The following is an 18,846-nucleotide window of genomic DNA, read 5'->3' on the forward strand; positions in this document are numbered from 1 at the left end:
AATCTCTCGAATTTCTCGAATTGGAAATAAACGTAACACGGCGCACAAATCACTCCCAGTACCTCTTCTCGTCTGTGTTTTATCCACTGCTGCACACTTGTTGTCGGTCTACACTGAATCCTTGAAACAAATCGTCCGTGTGAAATAGATTTGAAAACCGGATGCGGTACCAATTGTCGACCGCCCAAAGAGCCGGCAAGTTCCGATCCCGAGTGTTGCGTCGCCGTTGGGGGAAAGTCAAATTGCATTATTATCTTTTAACGTTAGATCGTTCATTGTAGAGCACCGATTCAGGGATGAAACCCGAAAGTGCTTTGATGTCGGTGAGACCTAGCGTTTGTAGGGTTTGCCTTTGGAGGAGGGCGCGCGTACACGTGTCGCGGCTTACCCATACCTTCGTTCGTACCTCCAACGACACGGCATTTTCCCGGCCTAGTGTTGTTCAGCTTGATTTTATTGCGCAGAAGCCCCGTGCGTGGTAACTGGCCGTCAAACCTCGCCGAAGCCCCTCTTCAGCGCGTGTCGCTCCACCTCAATCGTTATATTAGGACCTTTTCTCGCTGATTGATTCAGAGCGGATTTAGTTAGGCACTCTATGTGCTACGATCAGAACGAATTTCCAATAGCACGCGGATTTGTTCGGCGAGTTAAGCGGAAAGAGAAAGAAAGAGATAGGTAGAACCTTTTCATTTTACGGCTCATCGCCGTCCGACAACGACCGAAAAACTCCGCCAACCAACTCTTTTGGCCATCGTCCAGTCTGCCTTTTCCATCTTCCAGAGCAATTTTACAGTTTCAAAGCTGGAGGTGGTCAAGCTCATCATGGAAAAACACCTCTTCGTCATCGAGTAAATAATTCCTCGACAACTGCGCTACTTTCTATGATTATTACGCTGAAAAATAAGCTGTCAAAGGGTGCAAAAATGCGAGACCGGATTCAATTATTACGAGCTCGCAGTGTCAGCTGTAACGGATATTAGGTTATTTTCTTTGAGAAGCATGAGAATAAAGTCCGAGGATGAAGAGGAGAAAAGAAATCTGGATAGAGGCCATTTTATTGAAGGGATCTTGGCAGGCACTCCCACTTCCTCGACCGCGCCGCCCCGTTCTTGAAATCCTGGTAATCCGCGATGAGACATAGATTGAGTTCTGCCCGCCTGGCGGAAAAAAGGAAAGGGAGGAAAGGAAAGAAAATTGGAAACCCAAGCTGCCGCCCTCTTCACCACCCACCTGGTTAGCTGGATAATAAAATTGCAGCCAGACTGCCGCTGGTGTTACCGTAAGCCGGGTTCGACCGACAAGCAGACCAGAACTGAGACAGGCGAGCCTCTCCTTTTCCTCATTCTCATTTTCTCAGCTTCGCAGACCTTTTTCGAGAGCTCCTCTCGAATCATTGCTGTCCCTAGAATGTCTTATACGGTAAGAGAAGTGAGGAGTAAAAATAAAAGGTGTACAAAACGTGTCGTGATACGAAACTTCTTTTAAATCGTTTTTACTTCTCCGTTTTTGGACAATTTTTATGAACGTATTTCTTCTTCGGTGCAATGTTCGGTTTTAATGATACTATCAAAGTTTTCACCTGGTTTCAACGATCTCAAAAATTTCAAATGATTTCAATGGATTTTGCCAAATTTTATAGGGTTTCAAAAATTTCAGAGGTTTCAGATCGTTTGGCAAGATTTCAAGGATAGTCCCCCCCTCCCTCGCGGGTACCAGTTTCGATACCCAGATAATCCTTTTCCACGGAAAAGAAGATATTAGATACGTTTTTCATCAAGAATTTAGGCTATCAATTCTGAAAAGCTTTTACTACGATTTAGGAAAAACATAACATCCGACAACTTTTTCGCTGCCGGATTTGCGAGATCCTTTATTACACATTTCACAATTATTCACCTTATCAGCTGCGAAAACCCGCGATTTTGTAACAGCCAGAACTCTGACAGATCCATTAGGGTAATTGGCAATTTGTTAAAAAAAAAAAAAAAAAAATAAACAAGATCGTTCTCCCCTAGGTTGCGCAGATGGCGCGTGTTTCGATCGAGTTTTCTCGAGCTTGCGAAGAAAAAGGCTTTGCCGCCCTCGCTAACGCGGTGAAGAGAGTCTGTGCAACGCACTGTGGATCCGAACTGAAAGTCATCAACACTTTTATCTCGCTGGACGAGCGTCTCTCCCCTCGCCTTCCTTCCCTTTGATTCGCCGATAAGAGGTTGTTGGTATTAATTTAAAACACAACTTCAACGAATCTCTCCTCGCCCCCCCCCTCCTCCCAAACCTCCCGCCTTATCCTATCCACCTCTTCGCTAACGGGTAGTGATTATTTTAATACAACTGTTGGCAAGGAGAAGGCGGAGCTGCAGAGGAGCAGAGCGACGGAAAAAGGACTTGTAATTTGTTTCGAGATCGTATCTTCAAAGTGGCTCTTTTATCTGCGGCCAAAGGGACACCGGCAACGCGCTTGAATCTCGCTCGGCACGGGGGAGGACCTTGCCTTTCTGTGTATATCGCTTTCCGAGACCAACACTGACCAGGGGGCAGAGCCGATATTTCACTACACTAGTTTCACTCGCAGTAATTGATAGTTTCAGATCCCCTCGATAATTTCTGATTTTCCTAATTCTTTGTACAAGCCATTCATTTTTCAGAGAAGTTGTTTGCTTGCTGCCGTTCGATTTATTTTTTACGTTCGTGCATTCGCTCGATGAACATATAACTATTTTGCCACTTGACAAGATCGTTGCATTAATTTAGTCAGGGACAATGGCATAAAACACAACTATAATAGACACAAATTTGATAAGCCCAGCTCAAGCAGCACTGTTCACGTTCACTAGATCCAGAAAGTATTTGTCCACTAATGAAAATCGTATCATGGATTTAATCAGGAAGGATGACGTGAAATACTATGAGACGCGAGTTTGATAAGTCGAGCTTGAAAAAAATGCAGTATAGCAACAATGTAGTCGAACAATATTGGCTGTCTGCTTACTTCGAATTCTTATCCAAACAGATCAAACCCTGAAAAACACTGTTCGATTCACAGAACAATATTTTTCATCACTTTGCGTAGGAGTTGAGCGGGGCGAAAGTAACCAATTTCATCTCAGTGTTGTACAGATAGGTTGGCGCATGCGCAGTCCAAAATTGCTTCGCTTTAATCCCTTTTGAGATCAATTCTGTCCCTAGGGAGAAGAAATTAACAACTCGCATCCCGTAAAACTATTACGCAAAGCTCCCACCACTTTTCAGTTCTCTTTTCATAAAAACTATCGTGCGTGACTCGGGCCAAAATTTGGCGCGCCAACTTTCATTCTTTGTCACACGATATCACTTATCTATATACTAATTGCATGCCTGACTAGCGTCTTCAGCCTGAATCGATTGGAAGCAGACAAAATCGACACCAGAGCGCTACAATACCCTAAATGGAACTAACGAATCACGTGGTTCACTGCGTATGTGATTTGTTAAAGCGACTAGATCTGTTTCCGATTGGCTATCACCCAGGTGACTCGTTAGTTTAACTTTGGCTATCGCAGCGCTAGTGTCGTTTTTCGGGCTTCTAATCGCCACAAGCTACCTAGTGCTGAAAGCATACGAGTCAGCTATCCAGTTAGTGCAGAAATCAGCTCACACGCGTCACTATGTACCGAACGTAAAATGAAAATTCACACTCCCCCGGAAAGAATCGAGGATGAAACGGCATCGCCCACGGGATTGATGAAGAAAAACGTGCGAAGGGGGGGATACGAGTTTCACAGGTGCGCGTGGCGCACGGGCTGCTGTAGGTAAGAAATAAATAAAAGTTGGTCCCGGTTGTATACCTACCTTAGGCTCGTATCGCGACGGGCGTATCTTTTCCTTATATCGCCCCGGAGGATCGGGGTAAGTCGGTAGCACCGTGCAACACACGATGCGCACAATTAATATCGCGCCACTATCTACGATCTCTCATTATTACTTGGTCCGGCATACCGGCGTTCGTGTGTTGAGCCCCCTTCTCGAGGGCTATGTGTGAGCGAGGGGGCGACCAGAGACCGGCTACCGGACGCCCCAGGACATCGCACGACGAGCCATGCATCATCGTGCAGTAACGAGCCGGGACGCATCGCGTGTCGATTCGTATTTAAAATTTGTATAATTCTCCCCTCTACCGCGCTTTTTTCACATCGCGAAACCGAGTACCGATTATCTAGCACGCGTTCCGAGGCTCTGCACTTACTTACCTACAATCACTGCAGCGTTAAAGAGACGATCGTACGGTGCGAAATCGATTTTTTTAAATTTTTTTCGTTTTTATTTTTGTTTTTTTCTTCTTCATACAAATCTGCCACTCAATTGCTGTCCACTTTTCTGGGCGTGGGTTCGAATCTCTCACTGTTATATACTGACGCAAAATGTAACGGAATTACCGGGTGAGGTTCAAGGATTATAAGATGTCTTGTACGAGCAGATTTTCTCCGAGAACTGTTATTACCTACCACGATAACTCGTCGTAGGAAATCAATCTCTGATCGTTTTGTATACGGCTGGTAGTAAACTATAGCCTGTAGCTCCACTTTCCGTAACAATATAATTCATACATACATATATGTGTTATAAAAGGGTGAACACGATACCACAAGTGGTATGTAAAAGAGCACGTCTGAAAAAGCGTTATTCGTGATACGTATAGCTTAAAATTCCACTAGCGTACAGGATTTTATTCGAAGATGGGGATGAGGTGAAGAAAAAATAAATAAAAAATAAAAAAAATTCAACGTCATAAAAACGACAGATCCCGTCGACCGTACTTTCCTTCGTCTATCACCTCGTCCCAAGAGGCTCTTAATTTTTCCTCCCACACACGAACGAACGGATGTACGAGAGGAGGGTGGTGTAAAAAGGGTGAAACCTACGGCTGTTAAAGACAGGGGTTGAATCGTCGTGGGCTTCTCTCGGTGCGTTACTCGGTAAATCGCTGCAAGGGATGCCTATACCTCATTAATATTAACCACAACCCTTCCCCGGGCGTCTAGACGGTCCGCGGGTGTGTGACGGGGTGGCGATACCTCCTCCACAAAGGCTGCCCAGAGACCAGGGTACCCGGCTATATTCCGTCGACGACGTTTCTACGCAGTATTCGCCACGTCCACCACCCGCGCTGCATTCCACCCTAAACACATATTAATTAGCCACCGGTCGACAGGAAGACATAACTCCGTCGGTGAGAGGCACCCCCCTCCTCGTCCTGCAGTTCGAGTGTCGCGTTACGTGCCCCGGGTGGCCATCCACCGACCAGCGGTAGCGTCCCCGACGTAGCTGGACCTGGACCTCTGCGCCAGTCAGGCCCACGGCGTCGGAACCCGAGGCCGGCACTCCTGGGGCATTAATAATCCGGGTAGCTACCCATATGTTAAACGTCTGGCCAGGCGCTCCCCGATGCGGACTGAGGCGGTAGCTACCTACAGCGTAGAGATGTTCTCTCCTTCCCACTCCCCCTCCCCGTTTATATCCTTACGCCCTTATCACCACGCGCGTGTCCTTCTTCCAAAATTTCTCCGTTCAAACGGGAGTTCGGCGTTACTGTTACCCTCAAAAATCTGATTACACAGCGCAACGAATTAAAAAAAAAAACAAAAAAAAAAAAGAAAAAAATCGAAGAGAAGAAAAGAAAAGAAAACTTCTTTTGCTGCCCCGATTTTTTCCGCGAGTTTCGGCGTTTGAGAACATGGAATTTACGATTAAAATCATGATTATATTTGATTTTACGGGATGGTCTCTGATGTAATTATGATTTCACTCGGAAACTTTTCGTTCCCAAACACCAAAAATTTACGGAAAAAAATCAGGGCGACAGAATTTTTTTGTTTTTTTTTTCTACTTTGTAAAGCTATCTAGTACTTTTTTTTAATATATATATGTAGGCATAAAAAAAGAAAAAAATCGAATTTTTTCATCAAAATACTACTTTTTTGAGTCATATATGAAAGTGTCGATAAAATAACTAACTACAGCCAATTTTGGAAAACGACGCTTATTCCTAGGGTCGTTGACATCAAATCTTGCCAAGACCGCTCATATATCAAGGGCGACGAAACCACTGTTGACCGGTGTTATGAGACAAGTTTCTGCCTGGAGACTTTTTAGTCGGGAATCTCATTCCACTGTGAAAAATGGTGGTGTTAAAATTGACAAAAATTGACCGGTGTGAACTGCTGTAAAACAACTTTTGTAATCATTTCGGAAATTAAATATCGCATAGTGTTAAATTAATGGAAAATTATAGCCTGTAGAAGTCCGCAGTGCGTTTTTCTTTCTACTCATGGGGAGAAGAAAATAGATTTTACTCAAAACTGCTGGAAAAGAAAGACAGGTGAAGGTTTTTGATAAATAATAACCATGTTGACTGTAATTTTTACTATAAATATAACAGATTTTAGTCTGCACACAGTAGTATTCACTGTGTTTAGAGTAAATTTTGTATTCTACGAAGTATATTTTACCAAAAAACCTGATGTGTTCTCCTCATTTTCCACCGTTTTGAGTAAAATAAACTCTTTTATTCTCTCCGTGCATTCTAACAATTTTTTTTTTTTCTGGAATCATTTTTACCGTCAGAAAGCGCCAAGGACATGATTCTAAAAAATCTATGAAATTTCAGGGTTCTTCTGACAATTTTCTTACAAAAGATTGAGATCGCAATCGGAGAATCCGATTTGAACAAAAATTGTTTAATACACTTTTGAGTCAAAATCAAGAGATCCGTGTATCGGTGTTTCATTAAATGCCCATTTATTTGAAAGAAAAAAAATATATTATAGCTATTTCTCTGAAAATTTACTTAAAATGCGATATTGATGTTTTTCCAACTACCTCATGTTTGCAGAATATTCTACACCCAACATATCCTAGATATTCTAGAGATTGCAACTTTATACAAGTTACGATACTTTACCTATTGGTAACGAAATATTAATTTTATCAATGTATTAAACACAAATTTCGAGTATTATCTTTCTCGCCAGTAAATATCCATTCGGTGAAACGTCCAAGCACGGTTTGTTAAAATCTGCGTATCCTCTGCGTAATTTCTCCTTGCTAGCAGGCATTGTTCTGATGACATATTTTGAACCTTTTTCAGGTACCATTACCCGGAGGAGGCTTGGAGACCACCGCCAAGACGGTATTCCTCGATGCCACCGTCGCCGTGAAGACTTCGGAACGCATATACTAGATTGTAGAAAAAGTAGCACTGTATTCTTCCGATCAACCCCCCGTCATAATGTAAATAAAAGCGCATATCTCCTACCCCCTCCCCACACACATACACACACCTATGGTAATCTCTCGGAATATCGCCCAGCCTCCCAAATACTGCCACATCGCATGAGTAACAAAATCATCGTTTATTAACAGCACATGTTACATATAGTATACATATATATATATATATATATATATATATATCATACATAAAATAAATTTAGAGATATCGGTAGGAAGAGAATAATGAATATACATATAGGTAAATATCGAAAGTGCACAAATTGTCGTTGATCAAATCAAATATTATTGATATAATAGCATTCATATTGTATACATATTGTACAAATGTTTCAATTAGCCCCTCGAATCTTCCTCAAGTTCAACATTGTGGCATAAAGAAAAAAAAAAAAAACAAAACGAAAAAAAAAGAAATCATCAGGCACGCGAGAAGTTATACATTCCCAAAGTACCTAATTTGTATATACTTATATAATACACAGTAATAATTAACTATCTATAAATTATATATAAACACATACAAACACGATAGTTGCAAATAATTCTTGAACTATTATCATTTTGATAAACATTACACGTACGTTAGTTTTACCGATATACAGACATTTATTGATCAACATCAAATCACTATTACTATTATTTCTGATTTTATTATTTAGTCAATCGTAATACATGGGAGAATGTGTGGTGAATTGTAAGACATTTTCCTATTTACGTTGTCAGACGTTGTTATAAGAAAATATGAATAAGGAAGATTACAATTGGCCGTAGAATCCTTCGCAATTATAATTGCTCGTTATTGATTACGTTAGTTATTGTCAGTAAATATTATTATTATGAAATATTATTATTATAAAATATTATACCCTACGATTGTATTAGAATTCTTTTTGTTTTTTGGAAATATTTCTGTAGCATTTACGACACATCTCGTAGTTCTGTGTATGAGCGAGTGAACCGTTGCGTCAACGGGGGAACGTGAAATCGGTGAGGGAAAAACAATTGTTATTAAGCTCAGGAAATTGAAGGAAAATAACGACGGTTGAGCGAAAACAAGCTGCCGCAACTAACTCAGTTTTCACTAAAAATCGGCCCAGATTTTTCTTCTTCTTCCGACACTCGGCGCCTCCGCTTATAGAATCCCGGATTCAAGACGTCTTGTGCTCACGGTTGCGTGTCCGGTTGGTACCTCATCCGATAACCAGACCCGGAGCTTATGAAATATCATTTTTTCGCGGAGTAATCGGCCGTCCCAAACGCAGCGGGTGTCGGAGCCCCGCGGCAGTTTCGTCGTTGGTCCCAGTTTACGACTGGTTCCAGTTAGTATCTCATCCTTTAACGACAAGTTTAACATAACCGGAGAACACTCGATTTTTGACCTACGAAACGCTGTCGCGAGCTCGAGGACGTCTACGCTGCATGGCTGGTGCTGCGGTTAACGGCGAGTGGAATGTTGTCGAACTTAACGAGCTTACTGCTTAAGTAATCGCTACCACTCTTCCTCCGGACCCGGGGCATCGCCGCTACTTGACAAATCTTAGGGACACGAGGAATCCGTGTTGTCTCCAAGTAAACGGGCCTCCGGGTGCCACCCGCGTTCCTTTAACCCTCGACTCTCGAAGATAATCCGTTCCATTCCTTCTTCCGCTATTAAGGTCGGGTCTTCACGAGTATAAAATTTATCTCCACGATCAGTCCACATACAGAGAACGCTATGAAAACAGAACGAAATTGGGTCAGTTGATAAGTAAAACTTAAGATTCTCGTTGTTTCCAAAGTTGTTGTAAAAGCTTGGACTCGTTGAAACTGTTCAACATCAATTTGCAGTGAATGAAATGAAACTATACTCAACCGGGTGTTCTTCGAAATCATTTACTGACAATTTAGTGTTCAAGCTTCATTTACGGCCGACTGTAATACGCACGAAATGCCCATTTTAGGTGGATAACGCAGATTTACACCATTTCTTAGATGCCCTCTCTAAAACCGCTAATTATGAAAGATTTCTATCACGCGGACGGTTTGAACGTCGATATACCAAATTACCTCTCTCAAGTCGGATCCAAATTAAGTTTAACAGCAGTTTAGTAAGTGAAATACCTTAATAAAAGAAATCTGCTGTGTATTTCTACCACTTATAGAACAATAGTTATCATTGTCCTCTGATGAAATTTCAATTATAAGATTCAGTAGGTTGAAGTTTGAATGGATAAAGTATCATTTCGTAGCAACAGTGAAGTAACTGCGAATTCTCTGCCCTTAGATCTATTCTAGTTTGAGAAAAGGACTCCTCATTGGATGAAACTACGCATTAGTAGCTCCACATTTCGGACGAAGGAACTCTTTCCTTGTTAGTGGAAAGTCCTGCGCGCTTCAGCAATGGTGTTTGGGGAAGGATGAAAGGTCCATCCGGTAGCTTGTCCGAGCGCTTTCGGAACACATTGGTGGTCCAAGCCCGAGGTAAACCGTTGGAGGTCCAGACACGACGCAGTGGCACCTGACTCGACCTATTAGTCAAGAACCCCCGCCCTGCGAGGCTGCGTTGTAGCCGTTTACCTATAACACTATACGTTGGCCGGACCGACGGTGGGCCTGAACACCCGGTATAAACCTGGCATTACTTATTCCGGCGATCGGTGCCGTGGATGTATGTATTTGTGTATATTCGTCAGTCGCGCATATACGAACCCGGGAGGTACGTGCATGCGAGTGCGATGGAAGATAGGGCCCAGCGTGAGGCCCATTCATGAACGCCCACGCGCGGCCACGCATGTCTCGGGCCACTAAATGTTGGAAAATATTATTCGAAGTTCCGATGTGACAGCGCCGATAGACACCGATACGCAATAATTGAGTGCTCAATTTGTACTTCATTCCCGGTGGTTAGACTCAGGAATTCTCATAGAGCAGTCTTTTACATCGCGTGCTTTTTCTCAAGGGATTCTCTGATACTAGCCAATAAATTTGTTTAATCTGTTGAGGTTGAATTCACAAGTTTCGCCAATGCACTGGACCAATTTACCAATAGATAACTGCGTCACACAAATAAACGGAAACGAAGGATGCGGGTCAAAAGGTTAAATGGCCAAACAGTAGAAGAGTCATAGTATCGGGTTTTCATAAGTCCGAAAATTTATGTCATTGAATTTCAAAGAGTAGGAAGTTGAAAAAAAATCAAAATGTCGGAAGGTAAAGTATAGAAAGCGTAAATATGTAGAATCGTCATAATTATGATGATTCTATGTTTCTGGATTCTTATTTATTCTGATGATCCTATATTCTTCCTTTCTACCGCGACAGTCTCAACAAATTGAACACTCAAACGCGCATGCGCCAAATCATGTGACCCTGTTGATAGATTTAATTGGTTCGCACCGCGTTTTTCAATTGTTTGCCAGGTTGACCAACTCAGTTGTGGCCGGACGGTAGCTATCAAAATCCACAGACATCCGACAGTTACGTTGCGTTGAGAATTTGAGATGGCAAAAACATAACGGGTTTACATTTAAACCCATATAACCACGAAACGTCTCTGCATATTATTGTGAAGTTGGCACGAGGACCTAACCAAGCAGAGTTGGCCAGCCTGTCTAAACAGACGAAAAAGTGTTCAGTATCCTGAGAATATCACGGTGTAATGGATAATTCTATGAGAATTAAATTTTCATACCTTTTAAAAAATTCGATATCTTGATTAATCTATCGTGTGAGGCCATTTCACTTTTTAACAACGACCAAAAACATGCAATACAACCATCAAATATCACATCAACAACATGGCTCTGCGTGAAGTTGCCCGGCGCTCAAAAGAACTAGTTTAGTCTAGTCATCGAAGAGCGTGTCGTCGGTGATTCTATAATTACCCTCCAGAGGCGCCACTCTCTGACGCGAAGCTTATAGTCCGTACATGAGGCTGAATAGAGTCAGTCGGCGCAAAAATGTCGAAGGGTTTTTCGTCGCTTACGGATATCGGATGGGTGCATAAATAGGTACGAGGGACTAATTAACTACGAGAGGCACGTCGAGCGCATGACTAGGCTTATTCAATTTTCATACTTGGGTCGGTTTAGCCGGGGCCTCACGAGGCGGGACGCGAACCTCGTTGGCTCGCGAGTCCCGCGCATGGGGGCATATAATTTATACCTTCGGGTCGTCGGAACTCGGGAGGTCCGGAGCATCGTTCGGGTTTATGGACGCAATTCAGCCGCAACAATTAGTTATTTATGGGGTGTTCACGCCTGCAACCAGCCACGCAGCCTTCTTAAATTGACTGCCGCTCGCCGGTCCGAAATATTTTTTAAACACGGGAATTGAAATCGTTCCTTCAGCTTCTTTCTTACAACGATAATTTCGCACGTGACGTATTTTTATTAAATTCACCAAAAATGTGACGGCCACTGTTTTACCGGCAGCTTGTGATCAACGAAAATATCAAACGGACGTGCACGAAGTTTTGAGAACAAACCTAAATAACAGTGACACGCAATTGCGCAGGAGCTATTTACCGAAATAAACGGAACAAGTGAACAAAAAATTGTTGATTTTTCACCCGTTGATCACGCGTGCGTAAACTAGCCTACGAGCACGTGCAGAGCGCACGCGTGGGTGCGTCTGGTGAATAAATTGTCTGACGAATAAACGATGGATGTAGTTAATAAACCACGCTGTTGTGCCAGTGATTTATGCCCCACCTCCACGCATCTTCCTTCCTCGTCGACTTCTGCGTCCGCGCTTCTTTGCTGCGTGGCGTATATTGCGCTAGGAGATCCCTACTGCTGCTGAAGATCAACGGGTCACGTTGCAGACCGATCTTCACGTGAGTCGAATTATTCACAGGGAATATTGAAGATATCAACCAGCTCGTGACGACTACACGGGTTTGATTTACGCGGTAAGTTACCGAACGACTGTCAACTCGTACGTTTAGTACTTTCTTTGTTCATTGGTTTCCTTCTGTTTTTATGCTCCGGGAACCGCCACTTTGAACAAATACTTTCTTACTTAAAAACAGAAAAGTAACGTGAATCGAGTTACAAGTTATCGAAAACGTTCCCAATTATTTCACCAAAAATTAGCTATCAATTGCGTCAGAAGAAGAAAAAATGATAATCCTTCATCTTCCCAACTTCCAAAGTTGAAAGTTTCTGAAAATGAAATTTGACATTATTGCATCCCGTGCCAGAGCTCGTGACTAGTTATTTCTGCCCGATAAGATCATCGATTGAACTTCCAAGCACGAGGTACAGTTGCTGGGCATCTGTTTTAAACTAGTTTCTAATTTTTTTTCTAATCTGAGAATAATTCCGTGCTCTGGCACCGCGTACAGTTGGTCGTGTTTCGGTTTATAGTTGGCTGCAGGTACAGGTTGGCTCGAGTGCCGAAAACATCGAGTTCGTTGGGTCCTCGGTCGATAGTTCACTGCGATTAATGAGAAATGAGATTGGTGAGAGATTATCTCAGTGGGGTTCCTCTCGCCTCTGGAGTCCTGACTGTCGGCAAAGCACGTCGATATGACTTAAAGCTAATTCATCATAGTTTGGCGAGCCCGACGGGGTTCCACAGCTTCTCTCAGCATACGGTTCAGCACCGCGACTATTTCTCGACCTTGTATCTTTCTCCTTATGCGGGTGCGAATTAGATGCAACAGCGGATATAAAATTGGCGTAAAGGTTACCCGGAACTGTTCTCACAGTACTTATACATATAATTCCTTATTGTATTTAACATTTTCGAAACACCTTTCGTGCTCTCGTTAATTTCCATATCTTGGAAAACCCATGCCATTCATGCAATGATAATCGTTTCAAAAATAACTCCACTTATGCGGTGCTTGGCTAGGTATTATACGTGCAAGTGGAAAGTAATGAATTCGCGGGATCACAACGGCAGTCGTAGGTTTATAATACCTTGGAGAGGAGGAGAGTTTGGTGGCAATCAGCGGGGCACTGCCCCCCGGGGGGCAACAATAATTAAAATTTCTGTCGCATCATCGCGTTCTGTTTGTCGGCGGAGCCTTTGTTTTCTCTAATCAAGTGTTGACTGCAACCTTAAGCCGAGTTCACGGCACGCTTACAGCAGCATCGGACTTGTTCCTCCACCTTTCACTGCATTCGAGATTTCTCAGATACCTACTGCAAAAGTGGCGAGTAGCAAAAATTCATCTATATATATATATATATATATACAACCCCGCATAGCTATTCACCACAATTCCTATACACGTTGATGTGTAAGGCACGTACATCGAGTTCTTTTCGATTGCGTGCTGCTTTGGGCGGCGTCGAAATGCTGTCAGAACCGATTCCCGGAGCTACCATTTCCGGTTGCCAGTTGGTCGATTTCGTAAACAGTCCTTCCGACGCCTTGACTTTATCGTTGGGGTCTTCCCCCCGTCGGATACCTAGATGGTGGGCCCAAAGACGACCACAACTGGACTGCTGCACGCTTCGGTTTCACGTATTATACACGCATCCGTGGTGATAATACCAGTGGTATAGATACACCGCAATCCGCAGGGTACAATTGTCTCAAATTTCACTTTCGGAACGATATACGGAGATTCCGTGTCGGGATCACGCCTTCAGCGTTCTCCAAAATTAGCGAATTTCCTGCGTTCTTTATCCTCTGCTCTTGGAGTTTTCATTATTACTCTTTACTAAGATTCTTCTGTGCAATGCTTTCCACTAAGCTTTGGAAGAATACAGTGACGTAAGTTAGTGGAGAAGTTTCCACTTCTATTGTTATTATTCCGTCATTTCAGACATATGGTTTGAACATTTTAGGTGGGAAATGATTGTCAACATGCTTATCAATTTATTGCGTGAATGAAATTGGCGGCAGTAGTTGGAATAATGTCCTATAGGAAAATTCCCTTTTCAATGGGAGCACTGAAAGAAATTGGATTTGCTATAGTCGCTACAGACATTTCTAGTTAAACGTGTATCGGTACAGTAACGATTTAAATATTCTTGGAGTTACAAGGAAATATGGTACAAGTTGTAAATACTGCATTTTTTGGTTATTGCAACTTTTGTCTTTTTTGTTCGATTTGGTACATTTTTTCAATGGAACAAGGCCTCGACATCTAATTACTCGTGTACAAACATCAAATTATCGCAACAGTTACAAGCACCTATGGTATGCGTGACCATAGTGAAAAAGATTGATAAAAAATGCTAGATTTTCTGGTTTTAACCCCAGAGCTAATTTTCATTGAATACCCAATACAAAATTCTTCTTTTGTGATGAAGAATGAAAATAGTTAAGACTGTACAATAACCATAAGTGGAAATTTCTCTGGGTAAGAACTTCATATCTTGCATCGCACAAAGCTCTATACATAAAAATAACCATCCAATTAACGTTGGAAATGTATAATCATAGTTAATATACAGTACATGATTAATTATTTTCATTTTTCCCACAATCGAAAAATATAGTTCCGGGTATAACATGAAAATGGATTTTCTAGCTGTAATCAAAGAATGTATTATTGACATTGACAGCTATAATCACACTCGATAATAAGTGTATTCATATTTTCTTCTATTGCTTAAAATTTTGAATTTTTCATAAAAATTTTCTAGTAGCCATAACAAATGAAATTTGTTTTACTGCGAGCGTCAATCGGTGGAACAGGCATACAGCACAATCGTGATTACGGAATAGAGAATCACTATATGATGGAACTATGGCGAAGAATGCGTACGATAGATCAGAGAGGCTTTCCTTGGTCTTTGGAAAATGCCCTCTCTTTATGGCTCCGGTCCTAGTACGGGGCTCTAGGCGTTCTTAGGCGAGATCTTAGCATCTTAGCGAGGGATTTTGAAGGGGTAGCTGTTTGTGCCTCTCGACAAATGAGGGGAAGTCGTTACGCCGGCCTGCAGGGGATGAGTAATTAACTACCCCCGTTCCAGTTCACTCCCCGCTGGTTCCTTCCTTCTCCTTCATCCCCCGACACCGCCACCTTCGCTCCCCCTTTCCATCGGTACATAGTCTTGAAGGGGTTCGCTTAGACTTTCGCGGGTCATGTCTTCATTATTCACGCTAATCTCTCTTTGCCGCGCCTCACTCTCTTCCGCTCGGCTTCTGGCTCTCCGCAGCTTAAAGTCGGAGTTTAATCGATCGCATTCAATGGCGCACTCGTGAGGTATTTTTCGAAGTACTCATTATTGCGTAATTAACGATCAGGGCATAAAGCGCGGTTTTACATTTGAGGGTGAGGTTTTGCATATGTATAGTCAGTTCGAAAAAGTGGCTGAAACAAAAAAGTGATGACACGAGAGCTTAGACAGTTTTGCTCGAACTAATCTATAAGTTACGTATTATTAAAAAAAAACTTCCCCGTGATTCAGGAAACATGTGAAACACTGAATTTTAAATGTAAAGACCTCGGTATGTTAACAACATCATTCTATAAATTGGTACTGAAAAATTCATACTGCTTGTCCGATTTTGATTTAGAACAGCTCATTTTATTCGTGAACGAATCCGCCATAGATCGTCTAAGTCGGATTGGTGGTAACAATGATACATTTATTTCTAAATTATAAGTATATCCATTTGTCAATTATAATGATTGCCGGCAACGGATTTTTTTTTTTTTTTTTTTACTAACCAGCAGGCTGAAGAACCAAATATCTTAGATTAAGATTTGTAGTGTATTCATTAACGAATAACGTAAGTTATTGTTTATCAAAAGCGGACAAATTGTATGTATTTCTTGGTAAAACGTACAAACAATGGAATTTAGCTAACGATGTTGATAACAGAGTCTTTCCGTGTGAAATTTAGAGCTGCAAATCTTGTTTAAAATCACAGGGACATTTTTAATTACATTTATTTTGAGATTTAGTTAAACTTTTCAAACCATTGTTTAGTCATGTTCTTTATTTCACATGTGGTATACGTCGTTCGAATTGTTTTCAACATTTGCACACAGCTTGTGAGATATCGAATGCACAGAGCGTCCAAGAAAGTTGGATTAAAGTAACGAAATGTTGGAGAAAAAATTGCTACCGATCCTACAATTTTAGAGTTACTTTGAAGCAATTTGGTTTTCAAAATATTCATAAATATATTTTGGTCTGTTATAGTAAACTGAATTTCATAAATTCGTAAAGTTGACAAAATAACGATCTCTCTTGAACACGCATCGTTACAATAACGTTACCGCAACTTCAACCTCACGATTGCACGTGGGGAGTTATAATTATGATAAGAATCGTTAAGATTCAAGTTCCAAGCTCCCGATCAAGATTATATTTCCGCGGTCTTGATAATGTGATTGTATTTCGTCTATGACGCATTGATTGGGTAATATCATTAGCGAAGCGGTGTTCACCTGTCCCGCGTGGGAAAGTACAATCCATAATTTTCATCAAAAAGATGGCGAGCGTAGAGTGGGCGTCGCGTGATTTGTGGGTGCGTTGAGCCCGAAGGCCGAGGGTTGTGACAACCATCCAGCAACCGAGTTCACCAGCCGACTAGAATCGCTTCGGGGGGGGGGGATCAGCATCCCCGTAACAAACCATCGCTGAGGAGTCGAGACCCCTGCCGCGTCTTAATCACTCATTGTTTGCCTAATACCCGAGGAAACTGGCACCCTCGCTACCGGGACTCCTGACTTTGCTCATGCAACTATTCCACCGACGGGTTACGTGGCTTCGAGTCACGCAGTTGTGATTCAAAGCGAAGGAGCCGGGGCCACGAAATTGTACCGACGATACGCACGTGGCGGTGGTAGAGGTAATAGCGTAAGCGGCGGGATTCGGTCTAATTACACAAAAATCATAATATCAACATATAATAACGAACTTTAATGACCGCGTTCGCCATCCTGCACCGCGATGTGTAGGACCTGCCTGGCACCTGTTGGCTCTGCCGCGCACGCAAGCCACATATGCCGTCACGCCGATCGCAGAGGTCTTCCAACTTTCCGGTTGGATTGGAGCATACTTGCGCCCTTTGTTGGAAACACTCGAGACTCAGGATTAACGCTCGCCCCTTGTCAAGTATGGATTGCGGAGGGTGTTACTCGTTATTAATCGCGGAAAAATTGGATTCAATATCGTTGTATTGACACAAGTAGGCTGCACCTAGCTGTCAAAATGTACGCAATGTGAGAGCAGACTTTTGAATGAACGGTATAATAACGCGTGCCGGAGAATTAAGTGGGATGGACAGGCCAGTGAATGAACTCGATTCTGTAAATGAATATTCAAGGCTGACGATTATTATGAAAAGTTGTATTCATTCATTTTTACTTCTCGTGTCTGTCCAATCGTTGATCACTCGTTTACTGGAGTAGGCGTTTCTATTGCGAAGGCTAGCTCGATTTCAGAACTGCGTTATAGTGTATAGTTTTGACCAAAAATGTTTCAACGAAATGCAAGCACAGGCAAAGCGATTGTGTCGCAGTGTGGTCGCTGGAAGGAAATGGATTATGATGAAAATTGGGTTGATGTGGCGGTCTGCAAAGAGTGGAAACCCCCTCGTATCGAAGCCCTCAGGCCCAAAGGTATTTTACTCGGCTAACTGACCACCAATCTCGTGTCGTTGTATCCTTGATTAAAAGGCGTAAAATTGGATGCCGCCAATTTCATAGTTGCGTGAAGCCTCGACTTGACCGGACGAACGTATGACGTCCCTTTACGGAGCACAAAAAAGGCTGCATTGATGGTATAACTGTTTGAAAAGGATAGAATACCGACACTAGCCGAATTTCTGAATCGGCGCATGATGCAACTGAGCTTTCCAGAGCTTCCACACCAGCTTTGGCGTCGATATCTGCATTGACGTCACTTTTAACAGCAGGCTGGGCAAGGCAGACAGGGCTTTTGTCGCCACAATGTGCTTTTTTTCACCCCTCAACCCACGGTAATGAAGATTTATTACGTCATCTTCATTTCCATCTTCGCGGTTAATCTCATTGTCACTCGTGAACGTAGCAATATAAATAGGCTCACAGTGTCTCCTCCCCTGTCTTGGACGATCGATGATGTGCTGTAGTCTCCGTAATTTTTTCTCAGCTTTTTTTCGTCCTTAGAACAACTCAAATAGCGGTGATCGGTATATTTGTACCGCAAGGAAACGGTGAAACTTAGCAAGCTGAATGACCGACTACGCATGCAAGAAATAATAGAACTTCATTAGCCGGTGAGATCGCACCTCGGCAAGATTTTCATCTACAAGGCAGGGTAGCCAACTCACTTGAACGAAACATGAGATGTCAAACACTCCCGCGTCCAATGGTGAATTGAAATCACGTTGTTTATACAGTATCTCGTAGCAGTAATCAGTCATCAGTCACTTAACAATAGAAGTTTGCCTGGTCTTCCCAAATCACTGTATCAACTATTTGTGATCTGTTGATTAACCGGAAAAAATCTCATCGCGCACATAACCTTAATAAGCCGCGTTTTGTATTCACATTTGAAGCCTGAATTGGCCAGCCTGCATGAACGGGTGACAAAGCTCGCGCATGCGCGGTCGAATGTTGAATCTGCTTAGTCTCACCCAGTACTCACAGATGGCGGAAGCTTCGTTTTCATTTCCCGTCTTTGGTACATACAGTATAGA

General features: G+C 42.5%; 1 protein-coding gene across 6 annotated transcripts in view; it reads left to right on the forward strand.

Annotated features, from left to right (window-relative positions):
- The window catches only part of LOC124297388 (transcription factor Sox-2), a 307,639-nt gene extending 299,901 nt beyond the window's left edge, over window positions 1-7,738 (forward strand). For 3 of the 6 annotated variants that reach the window (XR_006906591.1, XR_006906592.1, XR_006906593.1), the window contains one exon: window positions 7,124-7,159. Coding sequence is in view for 1 of the 6 variants with exons in the window: in XM_046748361.1 (XP_046604317.1) it covers window positions 7,124-7,193 (70 nt within the window). In the remaining 5 variants the exon portion in view is untranslated. Of the gene's footprint in view, window positions 1-7,123 lie in introns of all 6 variants that reach the window. The other 3 variants (XM_046748362.1, XM_046748361.1, XR_006906597.1) reach the window with 2 other exon arrangements.
- Window positions 7,739-18,846: the final 11,108 nt, after the last annotated feature.

The sequence above is a fragment of the Neodiprion virginianus genome, chromosome 2 (genome assembly GCF_021901495.1).
Source record: "Neodiprion virginianus isolate iyNeoVirg1 chromosome 2, iyNeoVirg1.1, whole genome shotgun sequence".
NCBI lineage: Eukaryota > Metazoa > Arthropoda > Insecta > Hymenoptera > Diprionidae > Neodiprion > Neodiprion virginianus.